Source organism: Semicossyphus pulcher, unplaced genomic scaffold (assembly GCF_022749685.1).
Source record: "Semicossyphus pulcher isolate SPU_LCO1_2020_fin unplaced genomic scaffold, fSemPul1.0.p SCAF_6, whole genome shotgun sequence".
NCBI lineage: Eukaryota > Metazoa > Chordata > Actinopteri > Labriformes > Labridae > Semicossyphus > Semicossyphus pulcher.
Window position 1 is genome coordinate 29,558,797 of NW_027211737.1, and position 25,896 is coordinate 29,584,692.

Consider the following 25,896-nt stretch of genomic DNA (forward strand, 5'->3'; position numbering starts at 1 on the left):
ACCGCAGTGTAAAGAAAGGCTTTAGTCTCACTCAATTACCCAACATGACATTTCAGTAAACTCACAGGAAATGTGTTCATTAAAAGCTCAGCGGCAGACACGCTCACACATTCACGCTGTACTTTTGCAGGAATACACGCAGGCAAGCGGCAGGGTGAACAGTTTACTCACTCTCTACCTACTCTCCATAAAAGCGCATCCAGTGTTTGGTGTCTATTCATGCAGGTTGTTGCTGGAGTAGAAACTGGACGTCTCCGATACTGTTTTGGAGACGCTTCTGGACGATGACCCGTTTGAAGTGAGGTCCAGAGAGGAGCTGTGTGGTCTGGCACCAGCCGGAGCCTCACTGGGACCATGACCTCCTATTACTCTGATCCTGGGCTGCTCAATGTCGTCCCCGACCTGGAGGACTGTAGACACGGTGGTCTCCATCCGGCTGGCCTTGTAAACACTCGTCTGGGTTTGAAGGTAGCGAGTAGATTTCAGTTCCAGACCTTCGTAAGAGCCTCGAGGGATGCAGGGGCAGCAGCGGAAGGCTTGTTTGAAACCAGCACGAAACCTACGCAAGAAAAACACACATTTATATGTTAACTTTGCAACTTAATCAATCACTCAATTTATTTGTCATATGAAATCTTATTAAAAAACGAGTTGCAAATCATATTCAGTTCCTTCAGCGTATGCTTCAACAACAATGAACACAGCATCAGGATTGCAGCTCTGTGAGCAGTTGAGGCTTTGCAGGGCGCTGCAGAGGCTCCTGCTTTCGTCTGTCAGATCTGTGTGCAGAAAAAGAGTCTCAGCTGAACAATCCAGCAATCCAGGAAAAGTTATGGTGACACAAGGGACAACACAGCTCCCAATATGCTGCTGGAAACACTGCTGGCGCAGAGGCCATCCCTTCAACCAACCAGCATCTGTTGGCCACTACGATGTTTTGTGAAGACTTAAACTTGTGTTAAACCCACTATTTGTACTTTATTTTCCCTCTAATGCAGAGATCATTATGCTGGTCTGTGTGTTCAGGGTCTCAGCTGAGGTTTACACTCTTCATTTTAACGATCTGATGTTTATGTTTGAAATCCTAAACTGTGGAGCTGGCAGCAGGAGAGGTGATCAAGTGGTGAGCTGCTCATTTGCACGGGCTGATGAGTGACTCATGAGCCCTTTATACACTGCGGTGCAGCCACAGCGCCGTAGCAAAGCCCCGCCGTCATGCAGCCTTTGCCATGTTACATTGGACCACGCAACGCCGGCGCACAGTCGCCTCAGTGTGTGTGTTTTACAGCACTCCCCCGTTGCAGAAGACAAACGTGCGTGAGGTGTAAACAAACATGTTTCACCGACACACACGGCATTCTGCCACCCTCCACCATGTACACTGACGCTGTTTCGCCTCTGTTACAACCTCCGACGCCAGCTCAGAGGCAGAGGGACTTCACCACACCATCCGTGTGTTTTACAGAGAGGACAAAACGTGACAGAGGCGTAATAATCCCTCCTTGAACTGAGCTCAAGCTGAGCTATAATTGCTGCAACAAAAGGTTACAGGAAAAGGGAAATATTGATTGCTACCCATTTCTGAATGAGAAACGGGGAATGAAACATAATCTCTCTCACTAAAGGAAATGTGAATTTAACACTCTCACACAGAAGGAGCACGAGACAAACAGGGACAGAGAATCTGAAACTTTTTGAATTGGGCGTCTCCAAACCATTGAAAAAAGGATAAATAAAAGGCTTTTGAGGCCTCTAAGTCTCAAGGAATAAACTTAATTGATAACCTGTTTTGGGAAAGTGACGACGTCTTCAAAGGACAATTTTTCTCCTCTGTCTGACGCACCAAACGACCCCTCCCCTCTCTCTTCCTCATCAGCCGACGGCTCCTCTGCTGAGCGACAACCAGCCCCAGGACGACAGCAGTGCTCCTGCTCAACTTGCCCTTACTACTGATCCCAATTCGTCTCTACCTTTGCCTCCGCCATGGACCGCCCACCTGTGTGCTCACGCTCCTCTGACTCTCTAGCATCTATTCCCTCCACTGCCTCACCTCTTCATATCCAGGGATTCAGGGATTTCTACTAACATATCTACACTGAACAAAAATATAAACGCAACACTTTTGTTTTTGCTCCCATTTTTCATGAGCTGAACTCAAAGATCTGAGACTTTTTCTATGTACACAAAAGTACGGTTGCTGGCGAGGACATACGCGCTGCAACAGCCCAAACTAACCGCTAGCTGCACGGCTAACAGAAGCTACAATTAGCAGCGGTTACTTTAGCAACGCTATCAGTTGATCAGGAGACGTGTCTCAACAAAAGTTGTGAGAATTCTTTGCTCATGTTTTAAAGTTGTCAGGAGTACATGACCAACAGAGACGCTCGGTTCCAGCAGCGTCTAACATTAGAAGGTCTGAGAAGTAACACATTCACTGTCTCGTCTCCCTCTCTCTCCCGTTAATAATAAGCCTGTGACACCGAGCGCCCCCTGCAGGCCTGGGGCACTTCCGTTGTGAGGGCTGTATTTGCAGCGTTTTTCTTTTGCATGTGTTTTCTGGGTTTGTGTGTTTTTGACTTTGCATCGTTTCTGTATTTGCAGCGCGTTTGATGTTAATGTATTTGTTTTGGCTTTTTGCAGCAGGTTTTTTTATTTGCAGCGCGTTTCTGTCGTTGCATTTGTTTTGGCTTTTTGCATGTGTTTTTTAATTTACATCGTTTCTGAACTTGCAGCTTGTTTCTTCTAATCGAAATCGTTTGGGCTGTTGCAGCACGTTGGCCCTTGCCGGCCACCGTACAAAAGAGCTATTTCTCTCAAATATTGCGCACAAATTTGTCTAAATCTGTGTTAGTGAGCCGAGATAATCCATCCACCTCACAGGTGTGGCATATCAAGATGCTGATTATATAGATATATATGCACTTTTTCTACTTCAGACACTCAGAAGCAGCCAGTCTGGAAATCATCCTCGATGTGTAAGGATTGTTACATGCTACAGCTTTATTTAGAGTTTCATGCAGTTTAACAGTCGACCGTCTGAAACAGTGTTTGCACTCTGATATGTAAAAATCAACAGCGAAGAGATTGTGTAGCTGAGGGTCTAAAGGTCTGAAGCTTTAAAGATGCAAATGATGCATAGAAATGACAAAAATTAACATAAATGAGAATTGTGTGGATGAGAAAGGCGTCACGAGGGGCTGGCAGCTGAATGGAAACACCTCACCTGAGTAAACACATAAATATCCACAGAGGGAAGGAAGTGAGGGGAGGGGGGGGTTAAATGTCAACTGAGAGCAGGAGATAGAGGAAGAGAGATGAATGGAAATTGAGAGGAAGGGCCACATCGGTCACACATTTAAATTTAAATTGGCAGAGCTGATGGAGACAAAAGCCACCAGATTTAATTCACAGACTAAACTTCATCTCACTGCAGTCGGAGTCACACGTTTTCCTTTTGAGGACTTGATGAACTTCTGAAGAGAAAAGTGTGAAATCTCATTCATCAGAGAGCACAAAGACAATTAACAGATGGATGAAACGGAAAACTACGGGAGATAACTGATTAAAGCACAGATGACTCTCTGGCTTTTAATTTTACCAGACAACAGGAAGAATCGTATTAATACCACAGCGTGAACTGTCGACTTTCACAGTGGACACGTTTATCCACATTTCAGTCCATGTGTGGTTGTCTTTGAGGTGTGGAGAGAGCGTACACTGTGCAGAGTATTGACTGTAATCCTGAAGGAATATGAACGCTCCGTATTGGGAATGAACGGATGAAAATGATGCTCTTCCTGAAATAATGAAGAGTGCCATGAAACATTTCAGCATGGGGTAAAAGAAGCTGGAAATGCTCAAATAAAAGCCGAAACTCAAATACTGACTTTGTCTCATTTACCATAAACAACAACAAACAACAGCGTAAATAAATAAACATATAAAAAAAGAAAATAATCAGTGCCTGACATGTTATAGACTACGACCCATTGGTTTGATGACTGGCTCAGTTTTGTAACAGGCTGTGTTTGGACCCAGTGGCAGCACGTTTGGTATGACGCTGGTAATAACTTGTATGTTTAGCTTCAGCAGATACTGGAGCAAACAGGAAGGTAACAACACCATCATCTTCAGGATTCAGGATCTAATAAATCCTTTTTTGTGTTGGATTGTCAAGTGTTTCATTAACTCAGCAGCCGATTAAAATTAGTGTGAAAACAACAACAAAAAGGGAAAGCCATAAAGTCTAAAGTCTGTGGCTCAGTCTGTCTTTTTAGAGGACGCATTATGGGCCTACATCGGAGAGTTCACAACATGAGTCTGTGCTTGTTACACACACGGGGACGCACAGCAGCGCTTCTACTCATAAGAAAAAAGCAGTGTTTGCTGTTACAGTGAAAAAACGTTTATAGGACAGAGTGAGACGGCAAGTTCTTTTCTGCGTGTTCAAGGACACAGTGGAAAGAAATAAGTTAAACATGCCGGTTGGGGTCCAGTTTATACAGTATAAGAAGAATGGCTGAAATCCGCCATGTAAATAGCAACACGCCTGCCTGCAGGTGCACCGGGCTCTTAAAGGGGATGAGAGCTGACACTCTGATTGGTTTGATTCATGTTATGCCGAAAAACAGGCCTATGAATAATCCAGGGACTTAAGCCAACGTCTTGGTTTGTGCCCAGATTGTGCGCCGTCTAACGAGCAAAAGTGTGTCAGACCCTAAATCACTTAGCGCCTCCCGCCGTCTAAATAGGGCCCATTATCAAGCTGTAGGCTCCTCTAATTATTCCCTATTAATCTTCACAGTCCATTAACTGAACACAGACTTAGTGCCCGACTAAACTCATCTATTGTAAAGCCTATTTGTGCAACTTTACTCAAGGCAAATAAAGACAAGAATCAAAGACCGTCAGACCCCCAAAAAATCATTACTGCGCACAGGGCTGCTTTTCATATCACTGTATCAACATCCTGCAGAAATCCTTTTCAGGCGTGCTTTTGACAATAAACTTAATGCCAGCATCGCCTTCTTATAATGCTCATGCTTCTCTTTTAGTGCACAAGAGCCTCAGCAGGGATGGACCGTAGAAAGACACAAATGTAGATCATCCTTCCAGCTGCAGCCTTGGCCGGTACTTGCTTTGATTCAAACCTCGCTCTCACACAGGCATGTGGAAGTGAAGGGGACGAGCTCTTTTATGGCCTTTGTGGAGAGGTGTAGGAACTCCACAGAAAGTGACACTTCACTCATCTTTTGTTTCAAGTCCATATTACAGTTCAGCTCGACTCGGGCCTCTTCCTCTTGCACGGTCAGTCCATCACTGTTGTGATTGATTGTAACTGGGACACAGAATGGATTTCTCACCCACTGATTTGCCAAGGTGTCCTCTCCAAACTGCTCACATAACCCCTTCAAATGCACGATGACCACCTGTTGTACAGTCCAGTCTCAGCCCCGCCCTTCCTACTACATCTTACAAGGTTGGAAATGTTCCACTGAGCCCTGTTCAACATCAGCACACCACAGGTCCAACTTTTTCCTGAATGGGTTGCCGGACATTCAAGTCAGACTGTTTAAATGAGAAGCGATGATGAAAAGTAATCTTTCAATGCCGTGTCGTCATCGTTCTTTTACTGTGTGGATGATCTGCTCAAGTGTTCATTTTACCTGAAGCAGAAGAGGGAGACTGGAGGGGGGTCATACTTTCTAGACTAAGACTAAGATAAAGACTACATCTAATTGCATTGCAGCCCAATAAATTTCCTCCATGTGCTTTCCCAGTGGGGAGTTGATTGCAGCAAGGAAGATGAGGACCTCCTTGCACAAATCATACAAGCGGGTGAGGACCTTGCCACAGGACAGCCACCGGACGTCAGAGCGCAGGAGCAGCTGTTTGAAGTGGGCCTCAACCAGGACCACGCGCAGCTCTTTGGGCATCCATATGGTCGCCAAGGCCTGGTGGTGGATGATACAGTACTTTCAAACAGCGCCGGGGGCCACCGCTTGCACCTGCTTCACCAAGCCACTGAGGCGACCTGACATTGTTCTATCAGAACATTTTCCACAACAGCAGCCCCAATCAATATGACACTCTTGAATTAAATCATTTAAAGCCGTGAATATTTCTCCTGCTGCAGTGCGGACAGACAGCTCTTTAATATAGTGCACATACGCCATTAGCTGAACGCAGTTCTTCAGAGTCTGAGGACTCATCCATCACATCACATCAGAGGCCATGTCTAAGGTGCTGCTGGATGGTGCTGTAAGACACTGGGGTCGCGTTTAGCTTCGCAACAGCAGCTTCTCCCATCATCACTGAACACACATCTTTAGCAGCAGGGAGGAGTACCTTTTCAACTTGTGGGGTTTTCCTGTCTTAGCTAGAAGTAACGCCACTCAACCGAAGCATCATGGTTGCTTCTGTGAGCATCATCAGGACCAATGAATGATAATCCAAACTTTAAAACGACTTTGCCATACTTCCTCCATTTTCTGCTCGCTCCAGGAACTCTCTCCTCTCCTCTCTTTATGTTTTTCTCCCGCTGCGCCTCCCCTAAAGTCCTCTGGCACCTCACACTTTGAAAACCGTGGTACTAAGCAATCCACATGTAAGAAAATTAAATTCAACCTTGCATTGTTGTATTTTCTAGGACCATTTTGAAAAGTTGTTTTTACGAATTCTAACATTTATGGTTGAACAAGTTTGTCTTTGTAAAAAAAAAAAAAGTGGAAACATAAGGAAAGGGCTCTGACGTACCTGTCGTTGAGGCAGCAGTAGATGATTGGATTGTACATGGTGGAGCTCATAGCGAGCCACATGATGGCGAGATAAACCTGCTGGATGAACTGTTCCTCAAACATGTCAGGGAAAAACTGGTGCAGCAGGAAGTAGACGTGGAAGGGCAGCCAGCACACTGCGAACGTGCACACCACCACGATCATCATTTTCACCACCTGTTGGACAAACGACCATGAAGTCTTCGTTATCATCATCATCCTCTAGTCACTGATGCTGCAAAGCCCCTTGAAATGCCAGACACCTCAATGCCAATATAATGCCAGTAAAATATGACTCGGAAACACATCAATAAAAGGGTTACAGCAGTTATTAGATCAGCATTTATCTTCTCTTCCTTTTACAAGCTTTTTAACTAAACAAGTGGCAACTTTAAGCTCAGTTGCTTTAAACTCTATATTCTTGTGTGTGTGGAATTGTAATTCACAGAGAGCCATGCTCACTGACAATCAATTTAAAATAATGTACATGGACAGGCATTGGATCTGTGAGGCTGTCACATTGGAGATTAGATTTCTGTCCACCACATTTTCTAAGAAACGTCAATACTGATGTTTCTCCCACTAACAAGAAAGTAAAGCTAAGCTTAGTTAACCGTGCCATCCATCCACCGCTAAAAGCCGAACGTTAGTTAATCTATTTCACCTTCTGCGATAACAAACATGTTAGAGACATGACATAAACATGGCGATCAATAAAAAGACAACTGAGGTGTTTTTTTAGACTCAGAACGATTAAAACAGCGCTGCTATATTCAGGGGTACTACTGTGACCGTGCCCGCCCACTCACTGCCAAAACATAAAAACTACCGTCATTGTTGTTTTGTTTTTTTATTTGTAGTTATTTGATCGATAAAGTCACTCACAGGCTCCTTTTAGAGGCTCCTGCCGAAGTTTCTTTGAAATAAGAGTGTAGTCACAAGTCTCCCACAGGCCATAAGTATAGTAACTTGGGTGCGATCTGTCCCTCTCTCCCCCTCGCTCACTCTCCGTCTCTTTGTCTCGGCTTATAAGGTTGTTTTCGCTGTGTGTACTAGAGTTGTTATTGTAATTGTTGTTGTTACTGAGCCTGTCTCTGAGCCTCTCATTCTCTCTGTCTCTTGTAATTTAGGCAATCAAGTCAGGCGGCTGTCCAGCAGCAGTCCAGCTCTGCTCAAGATGTCTCACAGTTAAAAAGTCTGAGAATCCCAAACTGTACCTACAGTCAACACTGAGGGAGACATGAATGTGTGTAGCACAGTTCACAGCATTAATAAACAAATAAATGACAGAATGACACAACGTGAGGGCCCGGTATGAAATCACATCTCAAGTTAGACAGGATGACAAACAGTACATGTACTAATATGCAGTGCAGTGCAGGGCAGTGCAGAGACACCTTATTAAAGATCCCAGTGTCAACCCTCACAGGATTTCATGTCATGTTCTAGTGTCAGAAAGGCACGTTTCTGCAAGTGTCGTCACTCTGGTATTCTCTAAAGAACTGCAGCACTGAGACTGTGAGCACGCCTGACAAGCATGGGCCCTGCTAGCTGACTGACAGGTAGAAGAGGCAAAGGAGGAGAGCTGGTGGAGAAAACCGAACGATGCAGAGACTTAAAAAGATGATTATCATGTCCTGATAAGGGCTGCAGTTTACAAAGGCACACTTGACCCTGTCAGAGATCCAGTTACAACAGCAGGTAATCAAAAAGTGGATACCTTGCGTTTGGCAGTCAGCTGCTCCTTGTAGCGGTCAGAAGAGTCTCCAGGGATCTCACTCGCCCAGAGGGTCAGTCCCACCACCAGGTAAGCACAACCCATCACCAGCAGTGGGAGGAAGTAGATCAGAATGGCCACACACACATAGTACCTATAACAAGACATAAATCCAATATTACGTATGTTTTTTTTTCATATTAGTGAATGAGGCTGAGAGAGAGAGTTGATCCTGCATAAAAGCGAAGGAAAAAGAAGCATCACCGTTTGTTTTGAGCCTGTTTTGCTCAGTATCAATCCTCCGAGACGCTTCGGTTGGTTGATAACGAGCAGATCATTCAAATCAGGTGTTAGAGTTCAAAGAATCCTAAAACATGCAGGAAGGTTGGAGACCCCTGACATGAGAGGCTTGTTGGAGATGAGCGAGGCCTGCGCAGAATCGATCGCCACCTTTCCAAGCACATCGCATGACGGTTAGAACGTTGTCTGACTTGCTCTGAAAACAGGAGTGAGGCAGTCGCGTTTTCAGGGCCTCAGTGCTCTCCACCGACTGCACAACTCCGTGCATGATGGGAAACGACTCGCTCTGGTTTGAGTGAAGCGCCTACTGGCCGAAAAAGGCTTTGACACCACCCACAAGGAAGTGATGAGACGTCTGCCTTATTCATCATTATTCATTAAACTTAAGACACCAAATGATTTTAGCAAAGTTCTGGCATTCACAGATGAATGATTGACACATATTTCTTCTTAATTAACATATGAGCAATGGTGTTTATATTAAAATAACTATCAAAACTCCTGAATAAAATATAATGAGAATGTAAAATTAAACACAATAACAAAAAAAGATAAGATAAGATGAGATAATCCTTTGTTGATCCCCAGGGGGGAAATTCGGGTGTTACAGCAATACCAAGACAAAGTAGCAAGTCAGTGAAAACAGTATATAGAAAAGAAATATATAAATAAGAATAGATAGATAAATAAAGAAGAAAAAATACGAGGGAGACATTTAAAAATACAAAACAAGTTAACAACAAACAATATTTAATAAAAATGGAAAAAGAGTCACAATAAGAAATGGCTCGGAGCTGCAGCAACAGGCTGCCGACCTCCCAGCAGAAGCAGAAAAAAATAGTAATAACAACAACAACAACAACAAAGGAAGACTTTATTCACATCGATTTACAGTGAGGTGTTGGTATTATAAGGGTAGTCAACAAAGAAGTGTCCGACTTTATGACTCCTCCCCCGACTGCAATCGGCTCCTCTCGCCTGTTGTCGAATGAGCCTAACGGCTTGTGTACACCCACATGGCTGTTTTGAATTCATCTGGCTATTAACACCTTATCAGGTGGCAGTTGAAGCTATGCAGGCTGGCTGTAGCTAAGGGCAAGGTGAAACAAATACTAGTCACTGAGGAGGAGAGGGAGAGGCAGACAAACAAGTGAGTTAAAACAGTCAGGGATTCCATGGTCATCTGAACGGACACCTTTTAAAGTTTTCCAGGCCTCGGGAGGGTCCGAGTCTCAGATAAAGGCAGATCAAAGCTTCCAAAAAAGTATTATTCACTGTATTGGTGAATCAATCAATTAATCTATTATGTCATTGCAAGTGTTTGATGGCCAAATTTTGAGGGATCGGACACCCAGACACCCCGTTTTGTTTTTCCTCTAACAATGTTTAACGACACCTCGTCACTGGAGTTGCCCGCCCGTTATCTGCACCAGCCCATCCTCACACTGCAGGCTGAAACCGGCTCTGGAACTACGTCATGTCACGAAGCTCTGTGTGATTTTAAGAGGTGAGTAAGCTGGCCCTAACAGATTCAACGAAATGAGCAAAGATGGGGAAAGAGGTCTTAATTAGTGGTACGTGTTTGTGTGGATAGGATATGGATGTTGGAAGGGTTTCAGGCAGGTTAAACGCTGCCTTTAAATGGGCTCTGCATTCTTGAAAACAGTCCACATGAACGCCCCTCTTATGTGGCATTGATAAGTGGAATAAAAATGTTGTAAACGCTCAGGGTTTAAGAGCTGGGAAATGTTTGCTGAGGCCCGGGGAGATCACTTTTTGATTGTTGTTTTTGAATTTCTTCATAATTGTATCATGTGCCTCAGGAAAATGTTGATTTCCCCGACGGCTTCTCTTTTATCTCAGTCTTTAGTCCTCATTCTCCTGCGTTTCTTCCTTTCTTAACACGTGCTTATCGACTCACCAGAGAGTGTTTTTCATCCATGTTGCTATAACCTGACAGGCGTGTTCTCATAACTCTACTTTCTGAATGGCAAGTACAACGTTTACACAACTTTCTCTGTCATAACCAGTGACTGTTTATATAGATGGACGACGCGTCTCCATCTGCTCTCATTGTACGACATTGATGCCAAAAGAGCCCCCGTGGCGGGCGCTGCCATATTGCGAGAGTGACGCCATTTGAGCATGTATCTTATTTTTTATGTATTGATTGATTTTGATCTCATTGATTTATTCTATTTCTTTTTATTGAAATGTTTTTATTCTTTTAACCTATGTCTGATAGGAATTTTTACTTCTGGCGTTTTTTAATTATCTTAATTATTTGCTTTTATTTCATGGATTGCAGCACTCTGTCGATTTTAAATTTGTTTCTTGTTTATGTTTCTTGTTTTATGTTTCTTGTTTAATGTCTTGTCTAGATTGTCAAACTGTGTTGGATGTTTCGACTCTCGACTGCGAAACTAGTTTACCCTTGGATATCAATAAAGTAACCTGAACCTGAAGGCAGAGTTGCACAGTAGAGATCGACGTGTGGAAAAAAAAGAATAAAAGATATCGGCAGGTGGCGCCGCCATTAGCCACTTCCGCTTACCAAAACACACACACACTTAAATTACTGAAAAAACAACAAAGATCCCTCACGTCGGTGTATTTAACAGCAGAACAGCTTCTACCAAAGAGGTAAAATTTGTTGTAGTCACAATATTTCTTCACAGTAGTCCTTTTAGCTGTGGTGTAGGTCAGGTGGTGTCGGGGGGTTTATCAGTGCTTTTATACCTAAAAAGCTGCCGTCTCTCTAGAAATGATGTTAATCCATATAAAATATGACTTACAGCAGCTTGAAGAATAGAGAATGGTACGGTACATATAAAAGTGCTGTCACAGTGCAATACCCAAATTAAAATCCAACAACTATTTCCTAACAGAAAGCCTGTGAATCTCTCATTCTGCTTGCCAACCACTCCGCGCTCCGAGGCCATGATGCAGCAAGAAGAAAGAAGTGAGTAAAGGTGAAAGTTATTCCAGTCGAGGGCTGAGTAAATCATCATCAGTGTGTTTGCCAGAGGACTGAGAAGTCGTTATGCTTTGTAACATGATTCCAGAGCTAAAGGCTCTGCTCCAATAACTGTCCAATAAATTTAAACCCTTTAAGAAATAATTAAATATGACAGTTCCAATATTTAGCTAATGATTTGGTAATCCACCACAGACCGTGTTTGAGCCGCTAAATTTCTTCTGGTAAAGTGTGTCTTTCAGTCGCGCGCATTAATGTCCATTAAAATGAAGGAAATTCATTATATCCCCTGAGCTGTGTTTAGCAAGTGTGTATATCATGTTTGCCTGCGTGCGGAGAGCGAGGACCCCCTGACTCGATCATCCACAGAGGGACAATCGGTTTTTCCCTCCATGAATGCTGCAGATGAGTCTCACAGGGCATCTCCTTGCCAATTAACTACAATTATGTTAATCCCACTGAATACCCGAGAGCACGGGAGCTTACTTTAGAAGAACAACACAACAAACTGAGACACACAGAAAAGTGTCAGACACTCAAAGGGACAACATGGACACTAAATATCAGAGCCCATTTCTCTGTGTAGTTTAGGTCGTGGTGGTTTCAATGGTACACTGAGTCACTCCATTCACACACACACACACACGCACACACACACACACTGATGGAAGAGGCTGCTTACTATATTGAGATCTAATTCACAAACACTCACACACCAATGCACACAGCTGCCCCTGACAATTAACACATACAAATAAAACCATGGGTAAACAATACAGTCAATTTAATGTTTCATGCTAAACCTACTGGTGTGCTTGAGATCAAAGCCGTTCACACATTAGAAATTGAGCTTTTAGATTTGTGAAGCTTCAGGTGAACATTTATTTATTTGAATCAAACTGAAATGAATCTCTTTAAAATTCTAATTCCACATTCAGTTTTCTCAATTCTAATTCAGTTCTAAAAAATTAAATGTCAGTATCATAAGACACACATCCGGTTGGTTAGGGAAGAGCAATCGAGTGCAGATTCAAACACTTCTTTTCGGCCAATCAGCACCGATATTTTACTACATGCAGCTAGAGGTCTTCACGGGTCCCGTTATTGTGCGATCCGGAACCGAACCAGACCCATCTATTATTTGAAAGTTGGGGCCCGAACTGATTTATGTCGGACCCGACCCCGGCCGGACTAAACAGACCCGATCAGCACCGACTTCACAGCTGATTAATATCAACAAGTTGCCGTTAGTCAGCTGTCAAAACAAACCTTTTGTCCTACCTGTGTGACGCAGCCTTCTCCACTGTGCCTGTCCGTGCATATAATCCATCCTCCAACAAGAAAGTTCATAAAACACATCCAGGTTTCCTGGTATCCATGTCGTGTTGATAAAAACAGATATTAATCCACTCGTTATTTCAGATTAAAACTCCACTTGCTGTCATTCAGACGGATGACAAACGCGCAGCTCGTTTAGAAGCCACACACGTGTTACACGTAACTGTGCTTACTTTCTTCTCGTCTTTGCCCACAATTTGCATAAACGAGGTTTTACCTTTTTATATTCATTTTCTTTCAGCTTTTTTGTCCACATCAACGAGGAATGTATCCATCATTGCCATATTTGGCTTCAACTTTTCTCTGAACCTGCAGTCACGTGACACGTCACTCAACTCGTTGTTGCTCTTTCTTATGTTTTTTTCCACTTTAATTCCTGCACGTTCTCATGCGAATGACACGTTGTTGCAAGTTAAAATACACACACAGACACACACAGCACTTTAATCATGAACACTTTCTAATCACGGCCGGGTCTTACCGGATCCATTCGGGTATTACACATAATGTGACCCGGAACCGAGGATTATAGAACAAGTCCCGACCCGTCCGGGTCCCGGGTCCTCGGGTTCTGGTAGACCCGTGAAGACCTCTACATGGAGCTTCTGGTAGCTACATGGGCAACGACAAAAGAAATAAGTACAGATCTTTAAAATGTAAAAGTTCTGTTTCACTGCTCACCTGTCCTCCCCCAGTCATTTCTCACCCCTCCGCTGCTCCACTCTGCCTGCCTGTCACGCCCCCGCCTCAACAGCTCACTCAGTTCGCAGTGATCAGTGAGCAAGCCAGTATAAAGCTCTCATCCAGATTGTTCGTCACCTTCATGCAAGACTCTCCAGCACCTTGTTGTTATCCCAGATATTGCCTCAGCCTTCTGTCCCTGACCACCAGCTCTGCCTCTGTGCTCCTGTCTGCCTGTCCCCTTGGTTGTTTTGGTGTTTCCCTGCGACGACACCACAGAGTGAGTTTTTCTGTCTGCTTATCTGTGGATTACGGTGGCCCAAAGACTCTCAATGTTTGTGTCTACCTCCTGTGTATACTTACCTGCTGGCTCCCTGAATCTCTGCCCGGCCCCGACTGGTTTCATATTGAGTGCTTACATGGTTCTGGACCTTCCATGAACTGTTGTGTGTGCCACGACCTCACCATACTCCCCTTTCTCCCGGTTCGGCTCACCCAGCCCGAGCCTTTATTACCTGCCTGTTTTTCTTGTACTTGATGATCTAAGTGAAGTTTATCACATGTGGTCACTTTGAGTGAACTAGAAAAACGCTATATAAGAACAGTCTATTGCTCTTTATTCTTATTATTTTGCTGTTTTTGGGGAAGGTATCTTTTCCTGCATAAGCTTTGCTAGAAACTTCGATCCAATGTCAAATTCTACAGCTCATTCAGGAGACTCATTGTTTAATCTTTTAAAGTTTGACTCTTTTAAGGATTTGAAAGGGTTTTTCACTTAAGATGTCATTTGCTCATCTTGTAAAAAGGTGTGTTAGGACCAGGATAGTATCTAAAGTCAATAATGAAGGTCATGAGTTCAAGTCCCACATGTGGACACTTCTACTGGTTGTATGTTTATTGGCTTGAGGCCTCAATAATTCAGTCAATATTAAGTGACTATCATGAATAATTTAACCCACAGCGAGCGCTGCATTCATATAAAAACTAGTGCCGTCAGCCGATTGATTGATTGATTGATTGGCAGGTGGGTGCAATCCTGAGAAAGTATCGCAGTCATGCTCCTGTCATGGACTCGCCCGCCTGCTGCCAGAGTTAACGTGACGTGCAGTAGTAACCACATAAATCACAATGGATGAGAGACTGATCCTGGCTGTATGCGAGTTCCCAGAGATATATAACCACTCTTTAAACAGGTACCTGGACATAAACAGGAGGGCCTTTGCATGGCAGAGCATCAGCACAAGACTGGAGGGATCAGGTAATGTTAATGTTACGTCCGTTGTACGCCTATAAATAAAATCCAGTTGTACCGGCAGGGATACAGCAGTGCACAGAAGCCGTTTACTCGCAGACCGCTTGTCTTCCTTGTCTGAGGAGTGCGGTGAGACCCTCCCATCCAAGCGGGTACACAGGCGTTGACTCGCCCCCCGTCTGAAAAGACCTTTACTCAGTCTGCGTTACTCTATTTCTCGATGGTTATATCTTCAATACTTTAACAACTTCAGGCTGTCGAGTCAACTCTGATAATGTAGAGAAACACATTCTGGAAGAAACTACACATGGTAGTAGGAAACGTTATGTGACGATGTGTTAGCTCCTCCCCTTCCATAAATCAGAAACCCCGCCTCCTCACGTGCCTGCCACCGCCCCATCACAACGTCATGGCCACGTCCCTGAGACAATGCATAAGCCCCACCTCTTGCGGTAAACACACGCACTGTGACAACGTGTTGGTCCCACCCCTTCCAATACTCAGAAACATGCAGAGCCACAGTTGCAGCAGCAGTGGCAGTGAGGGTACTGGCATTCGAAAAAGTCCTGCCCAATCAAAGCCCCTTTCATAAACACAAACCTTTGGCTATGCACTTTCCAGAAGTCATAATCTCTGGCTGTGCCCATGACAGTGTGTTAGCCCCGCCCCTTCTATCAATCAAAGAGGTCTGGCTATCCTATAAGCCCCGTATGAAGGTTCTGTCAGAGCCTAAAACCTCAGAGCTCTTTGAGCTCTCCCATAGTCTTTGGTGCACTATCATTCAAAAGCTGAACTATCTAAAAGTCTTATGTGTCTATCTGGACACCCTTACTTGTCACCAGGCGCCCTGCATACCTGCCCTGAAGTTTAAATAGCAAACATTTGCTTGGGCATCATTTTACACCGTGCTATTGCAGGCGACAGAGCACCCGCTCACTCTTCATGCTTGCAGTTGTTTGTCAACTACTTTTGTTTGTTTGTTTTGCCAGGTTTTGCGTACAGCTGAGCGATATCTCACAGTTCAAACAGTTTCTGGGCCGTTGCCTTTATGTTTAGCAGAGCAGTAAGTGGTATCTTAGGTGCTTAAGTGCAAGCCTCTTGAAAAAGCATGTACTCGTCCCTTTACACTTCAGGAAACCAAAAGAAAGATGTGAACACACACACATATCAAAGTTTCTTTGTTGACCAAGAAGCTGCTGCAGCTGAAGCTTCACCTTGTAAGAGCAAAGGGACTCCCTGACAGAGCCGGCCTCCCGAGAGAGTTCCAGCACTCCCTCGGCTCCCTTTGATGGATCGTGCCTCAGGGAATAGAAGCTGTGTCACCTCGCTGTCATACAAACTGAATCAATAAATCCTCATTCAGTGGAGGCCACAGACCCAGTGACAAATTATCCTCTGTTACCCTCAGTTTGAATCTCTTTGGCTGCTTCTCTTTTCTCCCCTCAGTGGAAAATATGCTTCAGATGTCTTTTACCTTGGCTGTTAGTGTACATCAGAATATGAATGCAATGCAAACATGCCAAGTTTGCCACGCTCACTGTTGTTGTGTTGTATGTGTGTGTGCGCGCGTGCGAGTGAGTGAGTGGGGGTGCAGAGAGAGATCAAGTCCATGTAAATTGACCAAAGAAAACAAGTGTGGCCTGGCCTGATAGACTACACAAGATGGTGAGGAAGAAGCTGAGCTTTGTGCTCACGCGATCCGTACCTTTAAGGTGTGTGTGAGTAACAATGGCGGGTGTGTATGAGTGCGTGTGTGTGTATGTCGGTGAGGTGAAACAAATCAGCTCGAACTAGCCGTGGTCAGATTCAGTAACTGTAACTTTATCACACAGGAACCCAGCGGATGATCACAGATCATCAGCTGTGGCACTGGACTTTTAACTGATAAAGGCAGCTGACTGATCTTAGCGGGGTAATTGAGTTAAAACAAACTCCTGTCCTGTCAGTCCTGAGTTTGGTTCCTCAGGTTTCCTGTTTTACTTTGTAGTCCTGAGTTTGGTTCCTCGTGTTTCCTGTTTTACTTTGTAGTCCTGAGTTTGGTTCCTCGTGTTTCCTGTTTTACTTTGTAGTCCTGAGTTTGGTTCCTCATGTTTCCTGTTTTACTTTGTAGTCCTCTCAGTCCTGAGTTTGGTTCCTCGTGTTTCCTGTTTTACTTTGTAGTCCTGAGTTTGGTTCCTCGTGTTTCCTGTTTTACTTTGTAGTCCTGAGTTTGGTTCCTCCTGTTTCCTGTTTTACTTTGTAGTCCTCTCAGTCCTGAGTTTGGTTCCTCGTGTTTCCTGTTTTATTTTGTAGTCCTGAGTTTGGTTCCTCGTCTTTCCGGTTTTCTTTGTAGTCCTGTCAGTCCTGAGTTTGGTTCCTCGTGTTTCCTGTTTTATTTTGTAGTTCTTGCCCCTTGTAGCTGTGTTACGTCTTGTTTTACTTCCCTCCTTTGTTCTGTTTCCCGCCTTTCAGATTGTGTTCACCTGTGTAACTTAGTCTCACCTGTCCCTGTTTACCCTGTGTGTATTTAGTCTCTGTGTTCCTGCCCTTCTGTGCCAGAGTCTTTGTCCGTGACCTTCCTGCTGTGAATTAGTTCCTCGTGTGTCTTCAGTGGATTATCTTTGTGCCTCTCCTGAGTAAGTGTTTTAGTGTTTGCCTTTTGTTCTTTCATTTGCTCTGCCATTTTGGATTTTGCCTTTTGTTTCATTTAATAAATCATTTAGTCTGCACCTGGGTTCTCCACCTGTTTGGTTTAACCTGTGACAACTATTCTTGTTTTCTAATAATGTTTACCTTGAGGACCTTAATGTCCCTTTAATTTGAATGTATGCATATAAAAAATAGGACACATTATTTCTGTTTTGTTTAGATGACTCTTTTTTATCTTTAAACTCGGCAAAGACAGGATTTATTATTACATTTTTGTGTTGATTGACAGCTGATTGAGCTGATAGGATGAGTTGCACTGGTTGCAGGCGTGCAGCCACTCACTATTTAAGTTGTCCTCCCCTCTTTGACAAAGTGTTTGCCTGATGAAGGTCGAGTACCGAAACGTTGCAAATAATACAATTTCTACAAGTTAGACAGAGTGAGGGAGACACTTATCTGTTGTATGACCTGTTCCTCTCCTTCGCACCTGTTTTGAATCGATTTCTGTGCGACAAATTATTTTTTGTTGTCTTCATTTTGGTTGTTGCCATGATTTACTGTTTTATATTCTTTAATTTTTCTATGGATCCCTTCTACTGTTCAATCAACCTCCAGGAAATTGTTTTCATGAAGCCTAGATAGAAACAATTAACAATCATACTGTTTAAGTCTATTTTCTTTATACAAAAAAAAAATGGCTTCCTATTTTTAGCACGCTTGGTTCAGGTATAACTGCTAAAAGTAAACAGGTCCGTTTATGTGGCCTCAGCTTTAACGAGCACCGGGACGAGGCGCCGCTGATAAGGGGAATACACACCGCCTTGCACAACGGAGTGTCTGCCTCGATCATGTGTGACAGCATCCGCGTCGTGCATGTTTCTGTGCAGCGGTCAGCTCACTCTGCTCTGATAAAGAGCTGCACTCGTGTGATATTAGACCGGCTTTTCCTCGATAAGTTGTTAATATGACAAACAGTGGGAGTCAAGCAATGATAAAGAAGGAGCCTGATGCGTTCCAGTTAATTTGCCTTGCTATCGCACGTCCTGCCGTGTGACACCGAGATGTGGGTCTAAGTAGTAGAGGATCTCGTGGGACTGAATCCAAACCTTTTACACATACTGCTGTGAACAACCTGGTCTCACAAGATTACGTGAAATGACTTCTTAACACCGAATTCTGTGCTGGTGGCACGTATTGTGTTAAAAAGACACCAGCATGAAAACAATGCCGGTATAAAGTCAGTGAGGATCCAGCACACACAGATTCCCTGGTTTAGCGATAGTAGTAGTAGTTTTTTTTTCAGTTTACAAAACCTTATTTTACCGTTATTTTTTCATCTTTATGACTGGATCTATCTTTACTAATTAAGTGTATTAAGTTCATCCTAATACTGAGGCTACCAGCGGCTACCGAATGACATTGTGGGTGTTTTGTGCAGACTTTGAGCATTCGACTGTTTTGGCTAAATTACCAGAAATAAACATTCGTACCTTTTCCTAACATATAATTTTGGTGCAGTGTAATTAGGTGTTTGGCTGTACTAGTTATTTGATATAATTAATAAATATATACTGTAATTTATGTCATTTTAAGACATTACGTGCCTTCACACTCAGGAAAGAAGTTGTGGTCGTTTCATTGGGAGACCAAGTTGGCTGTGAATGTAATGTAATGGTGGTTAAGAGCTGTACTAAATAATGTAAGAGCTTTATGTAAGAGCTATGTATGCATTAGTCCTGAATGCAAATGTTCACTTTAATGTTCAGAAAGTGATGAAATAAGTAAATTCATCTTGCAGTTGGCTCCTGTTATGCAACGTATTCTGCCAAAGTTGGGTTTATGTTATGGAGGCATTAAATACGCGTCCATTGACAAACAATGTCACATTTCTTTCCCATGAGACCTTTCTTACCAACGCCGGGGACACACCGGACGTGGAAGCGCCACGAATAGCAGCGAAGCGGAGCCAGTTTCCTTTCGGCGTCCATGTTAACCGATTGTGTCGTTCACACCAGACACCAGGTCTATTTTTTGCGCGAGCCGCGAGCGATCGCGTCAATCCTGGCAGGAAGTCACACATGAAACAACGAGAGAATCCGGTCAATTTCAAAATTAAAACATTTTTCAAAATAAAACACCGCGATTGACAAATGCGATGTCATATTTGTGTGCTTTTATATATTTGTCAGTATCTAAACAGAGCGCGAGAGAGATGAAGATACTCGCACACACACACACACACACACACACACACACACACACAAACAAGAAAGAGAGAGACACAAAGTGGGCTGGCTATTGGGGGTGGGGGCGGGGTGTCAAAACACACACGCAAACAGAGACAGAGAGCTAGAGAGAGAGAGCATGATGAAAAAACAGCTCCAAATGTGAGTAAACCACAGCTGAGGAACAGAGGCGCTTGTTGACCGGCGCAGAGAAATGTGCGTCTGGTGTGAACAGAAGTGCTCCGGCTCGCGCGCGATCTTTGTTGCACAGCGCTTCCTCGTCCGGTGTGTCCCCGGCGTAATTCCCACAGACTGCCAAGGTCGCAGACAGGCCGTCAGACGGGATGTAGAGTATGATGGCAACAGCTGGGAACGCCTGACAAAAGGGATGTGGGACCTGCCTCCAGGTCAGCTGTAATCAGATGTGTCATTTAAAGCTTCAGCTGCTCAGCTGAATGACTGCGTTTCACTCAGCTCCTGTGTGTCAGTGATTACAGCTTCATTACAGAAGTAATAAGTGCAGGACGAATCTCATCATGAACAATATAATTGCCATTGCACTGTTCGTAATAAACCACATTTCCATGGAGAAATGTGACAGAGGAAACAGAGAGGCTGGCAGCTGAGCGGGGTGAAGAGCAGGACCATACTGCTGTGTCTTCGAGTGTATGTGCTTCATTGCATGTGTTTTGTGTGTGCGCTGAAAAGGTATTCTTGTGGAAGCGTAGCTGTGTTTGTCGACCAGTTCTGCCAGTGGGATAACACACAGACAAATGGAAGAAATTGAAGTTTACTGGGGTGTTGCTAAGTCTGATTAAATCACTTCGAGGCACGCTGCATTTATGTTGTATTTCAAAAGCAGCTTCAGAAGTGTGTCCAGCACAGCGAGATTTAAGCGTCTGCAAAAACATTAACACCTGTTCAACAGGACACACCTGCTCTTTGACTGTTGGTCATAGGATGAAGGGAGATAAAAACTGGTGCGCTTCTGCCGCAATTCAAGCTTTTGCGATTTCTTTCTGCACAAGCAACGTGTGAAGAAAAAGTTTTAAGTGGATTCTCTTTAAAGTTTGATCATGGCCATTGTTTGTTTTTAAGCAGCCCCAAGAAAGATGATACCGAGATGAGAGATGACCAATGTTTCCTGACCGTCCCCCTAAGCTGCCCGACCAGGTGAACATCGTGCCTATAAATCATTCTTCTTTTTTTTTAACTTCTGCTGCACGACAGAAATTAAAACAGTTTCAGGCGAGCTTCTTGCCGAAGGTTTATGGCTCGTTCACGGTTTAAAATGAGTGAATGCAATTAGTGCTTGAACCGGCCCAATAGAAAAATTATACTAATGTTTGTTAATATGATGACCTGCTTAAAGTTACCCCTCACATGTTTTACTTCACTTCATGTTTAAGCTTCAATGTACACCCTTTGATCGTATGAACTGGACCCATTAATAGTTTTGACAATCTATTTCAACCTGCGCCGCTTTTGTTGCCTTCGTGGTAGTGATTTGGGGGTCCAGGAAACTCGCAGACCAATGCATTCGTTGTAAATTATCACACGTGACGCTACTCAGCCAATCAAATCTGTTACACAGATTAACATCGCGACTGAACCCAGTGGTAGAACATAATTGAATCGGGGTAAAGTAGACATGGCGTGCTCTAAAATGAGAACAGTAGACAGAGAAACCGAGCTTTTAGAACTGGACAGACTCTTTACTCTTTACTCTGACAGATTAATAAATGCAGACGCTGTCTGACACTGCCCCTCCGTTTGTCTCTGTTAACAGACACTCCAGGCTTCACTGATAAACCTGAGAGTTACACAGAGCTACATCAGGCTTCATCATAATGACCAGTTCTCCTCTTACACGCGCGCTTCTGTTCTTATGTACCGATACGTGCCCTCTCTCTCTCTCCCTCTCACTCTCGCTCTACCCAGGTCCGTCCGTGTGCGTTTAAATGCCATTTATTTCATAGTCATTGCCTCTTTTAAAACTCACCATGAGAAAAAGTCTAACTGCAACTGCTTTTTGGCAAAACATAAAATTTGGTGAACAGGTAAAGCTGATTTCTGCATGGACAACATTATCCTACCATGTGAATATGGCTCTTTAAATCCTGCTAGAATGTGAAATTCACGCTTGAAGTCCCAGACATTTAAAATTTGTATTAATCTGTTTTCATTTACAAAAATAAAGACTCCTCCATCATAAACTGGGGCATATAAATAAACCAGAATACAGGAAATAAAGAACATTGCCACAGACTGCCTCTCTTCATAGTGGACAGAGAAGTGCAGCCCTGCTAGGATTTGGGTTGCGTGTGAACATGGGATTTGTCAGATTGAGCCGAGATGTCCATCAGCTCACCACGGAAGGTAATCAGACTTCACCACACAGATTCTCACACAGCACAAAGATCTGTTCAGAGCAGTCACACACTCCGTGACGGTGGATCCCAGCATTCAGTGGTCCGGCCAGCCCACCGCATCCCCATCGCGATGCAATACTGAGCTGAACTTGAATACATGCAAAGCATTGGTGTCATAACACCTACAGACCTGAGCCTACAGACTGGGTCTTCTCTATGGTAGCTGCACATATAAAGGATAAACAGGAAATAAGACGATGTGCATTAATCCAACAGATCTCAACACAGCACTAAAGAGGCCCCATCACCACACGCGCAGTGTTGAGGAAGTTGCAGCACAGATGTCAGGTGCAACAGTGTTTTCTGTCTTGGACAGAACAATGTTGACAACCTTCAGTACTCCCTTTGGACGCTTCAGCTTTCTTCGCATGCCCTTTGGTATCAACTCTGCGAGCAAAGTTTTTATGGAACAGCTGTTTGCATCATCGACAGAGGACGTGATGTAGCTGAGCATGATGCCAACTTAAAGAGAGTACTCGAACGAGCAAGAGAGGTTAACCTCAGACTGAATCCAGCTAAATGCAAATTTCGTCCAGACCAAGTATGTTATGTCGGACACATCTTCACAAGCGAAGGCAGATCTTGCCAAAACCGCAGTAATCACTGACATGTCAGTCCCTACAGATGTGCCCTAACTACAGCGTTTTTTTGGCATGGTTCATCCCGAACTTCAGCGACATTCCAGGAGTACCAGAGTACCAGAGAGTGGTTGGTAATGCCAAGCAACTAATGGTCTCCTAGAGATACTGTGAGCACCAAGTTACCAACCCTTGTCAGAAAGGACAAGTTGTCCAGATGTGAGCCCTAAAGGATATGACCAGCTTGGGATTGTGGAGGAATAGAGCCAAGAGCCACACTCCACTGCCACATCCAGCCCCCACCATGACGAGGACTTTGAGCTCCAGAACACAGACCCCTCTACAAAGGACCGTGTTCCCTCCACAGTTGAAAGAGTTCCCGCAGCACCACAAACACCAAAGCCAAACAGCAGGGAATCACTGCACGCAGAAGACATCCCCAGTAATAACAGCAGTACACGACACATAACACGCTCAGGCTGCACCTGCAAACCCAACCTGAAACATGTGCAGTAAGATGAACTGAAAGAAAAAACTAACCTGCATTCAACGTGTTTTTAATATGTAGTTTGCAGTGTGTTCGAATGTTTTCTGAATATCTTCAGTAGGTTCTCCTATAAATGCACTTATGCACTGGTGTAAGTGATGTTTACTGTCTTAGATATGTTGTGGCATAGACAACATTTCAGTTTAAGAGTACAAAGCTGTGAAATGCAAGTAGGTAAATAGATCCTTGCTGATGTGGACAAAAAAGCTAAAAGAAAATGAATATAAAGAGTTAAACCTCTTTACATTCAACAACAGACGTCTGTGTGACAGCAAGTGCACTTTTAATCTGAAATAACTCGTGGATTAGCCTCGCTGTTTTTTATTTATGGATAACAGAAAACCTGGATGTGTTTTATAAACTTTCTTGGAAGGATGGATTATCTGCACTGCCAGGCACAAGGGAGAAAGCTACGTCACACAGGTGGGACAAAAAGGCTTGTTTTGACAGCTGACTAGCGGTAACTTGTTAATAGTAATCAGCTGAGAAGTCGGCGATGATCGGGTTTGTTTCGCCCGGCCGGGGTCAGGTCCGACATAACTCAACCCAGCTTTCAAATAATAGACGGGTCCGGCATTTCTCGGTTCTGCACGGGTCTGAGTCCCAGCTTTTAAACAATAGATGGGTCAGGTTTGGTTCCGGGTCGCACAATTACGGGTCTTTTAGGCTTCAGGCATGAAATTTTGGATCTGTGAAGACCTCTTGTCTGCACCCCTCTCTCCCACCCTTTGATCTTTCTCTGTTTCATGAATGTGTTGTTGACCCTGGTACTGCGGCCGATCCCCGGTGAAGGATGGATCCCCACGGATTATTCTTGGTTTTCATGTATTAATCATTTGGTGATGGCGGTGTGCTCCTTTCTAGTGAAAATGCCAAAGATTTTACTAATCCTAAAATTTAAATCTTTCTCTTCAGGAACAAAATATTTATGCTTCTATATTTTACTTGTATAGTCTTCTTAGTTGCGTACATATTTTGTACTTATTAGAATTACAAATGGAAAATGAAGGGTGGCATAAGGCTTCAATCAAATCTAATTTCCTTTTTCTTTCTTCCGTCCAACTCGATGCGTTTGCCTTCAGTAGAAGAAGAACACACATCCTCCTATGATGTGCCTTTAATTTATTCACTACAGAGCACAAAAAGCTTCCGTTCTTTCTCGCAGCTCTCTCTAATCTACACTGAATACAAACAGCATCCTCCCACATTTGCTGTCAATTCAAATGTAATTAACATCGCTTGTTGACTATTTGAGTAGTGGTTCATCAGAGAAACTCACATCTTTTTGAAGTCGCACACAGTGAATTCAGGCCAGTCGATGTAGCACACCACGCGACCTGGCAGCTGGTCCGTGGTAGAGTAGTAGTACTGGGGGAAGGCCAGGAGCAGAGCGAGGACCCAGATTACTCCCACCACCACCTTGGTCTCTGTGGATGACATGCGCTGCTGCAAAGGGTGGATGATGGCCATGTACCTGCAAGGGTGAAGGGGAGAAGATAACATGATGACCCCAGAACCCAGTAGAAGACATAAATGAGTCACCACCAACATTTACATAAAGCAGTTTATACCATCACCTATTTACAGTTTGATTAATAAGCACTTTACCGCTTGGCATGGGAAGCAATAAACTCAATTTATGCTAATACAAATGTGCATGCATCCATCCATCCATCCATTATCTTCTGCTTATCCGAGGTTGCGATGGCAGCAGGCTCAGCAAGGTCACCCAGCAACATTTCCCAGTTCCTCCTGGGGGATTCCGAGGTGCCCAGGCCAGACAGGATAAATAATCCCTCCAGTGAGCTCTGGGTCTGTCCCAGGGTCTCTTCCCAGTTGGATGTGCCCAGAAAACCTCCAAAGGGAGATGGCCGAACCAGATGGCCGAACCACCTCAACTGGTTCCATTGTCTCTACTCTGAGCTCCCCCCGGATCTACGAGCTCCCTTACCCTATCTTCCAGTTTTTAAAAATGGGAACTACCACCCCGGTCTGCCATTCCACAGATACTGTCCCATACCTCCACGCGACATTGAAGAGGCATGTCCAGTAATGTCCAGAGCATTTAGCATCTCAGGGCGAATCTCATCGACACCTGCTGCCTTGCACCATACATATAAACAGTAGTGGATATAAATATATCTAATCTATCTAATGTTACTCAAACAAACAGAATATGTGTATGTAAAGTATAATGATAGCCTCATGGCAGGCAGACTGAGGTCTGAGGTCCTTTGGAGTGTGCAGGACTCCGTTACAGACATTTGATGACACTGTGGTGGCGTCTGCAGTCTTCTATGCAGCAGTCTGCTGGGGAGGAGGGAGCACACAGAGGGAGAGGAAGAGACTGAACAAACTGGTCAGGAGGGCCGGTTCTGTCCTGGACTGTGGGGGCCTTAAGCAGCTCCTTCAGCAGCAGACCTCACCCTGCAAGAAGGAGCGCTA

The 25,896-nt window shown here is 44.0% G+C and overlaps 1 protein-coding gene across 1 annotated transcript in view; it reads right to left on the reverse strand.

The window, feature by feature from the left end:
- Positions 1-213: 213 nt before the first annotated feature.
- The window catches only part of tacr1a (tachykinin receptor 1a), a 39,163-nt gene continuing 13,480 nt past the window's right edge, over positions 214-25,896 (reverse strand). Inside the window, exons 2-5 of the mRNA XM_069683011.1 lie at positions 24,731-24,925; positions 8,497-8,647; positions 6,757-6,953; positions 214-559 (exon numbers count right to left, since the gene is read on the reverse strand). Of these exons, the coding sequence (XP_069539112.1) occupies positions 214-559; positions 6,757-6,953; positions 8,497-8,647; positions 24,731-24,925 (889 nt within the window). The remainder of the gene's footprint in view (positions 560-6,756; positions 6,954-8,496; positions 8,648-24,730; positions 24,926-25,896) is intronic.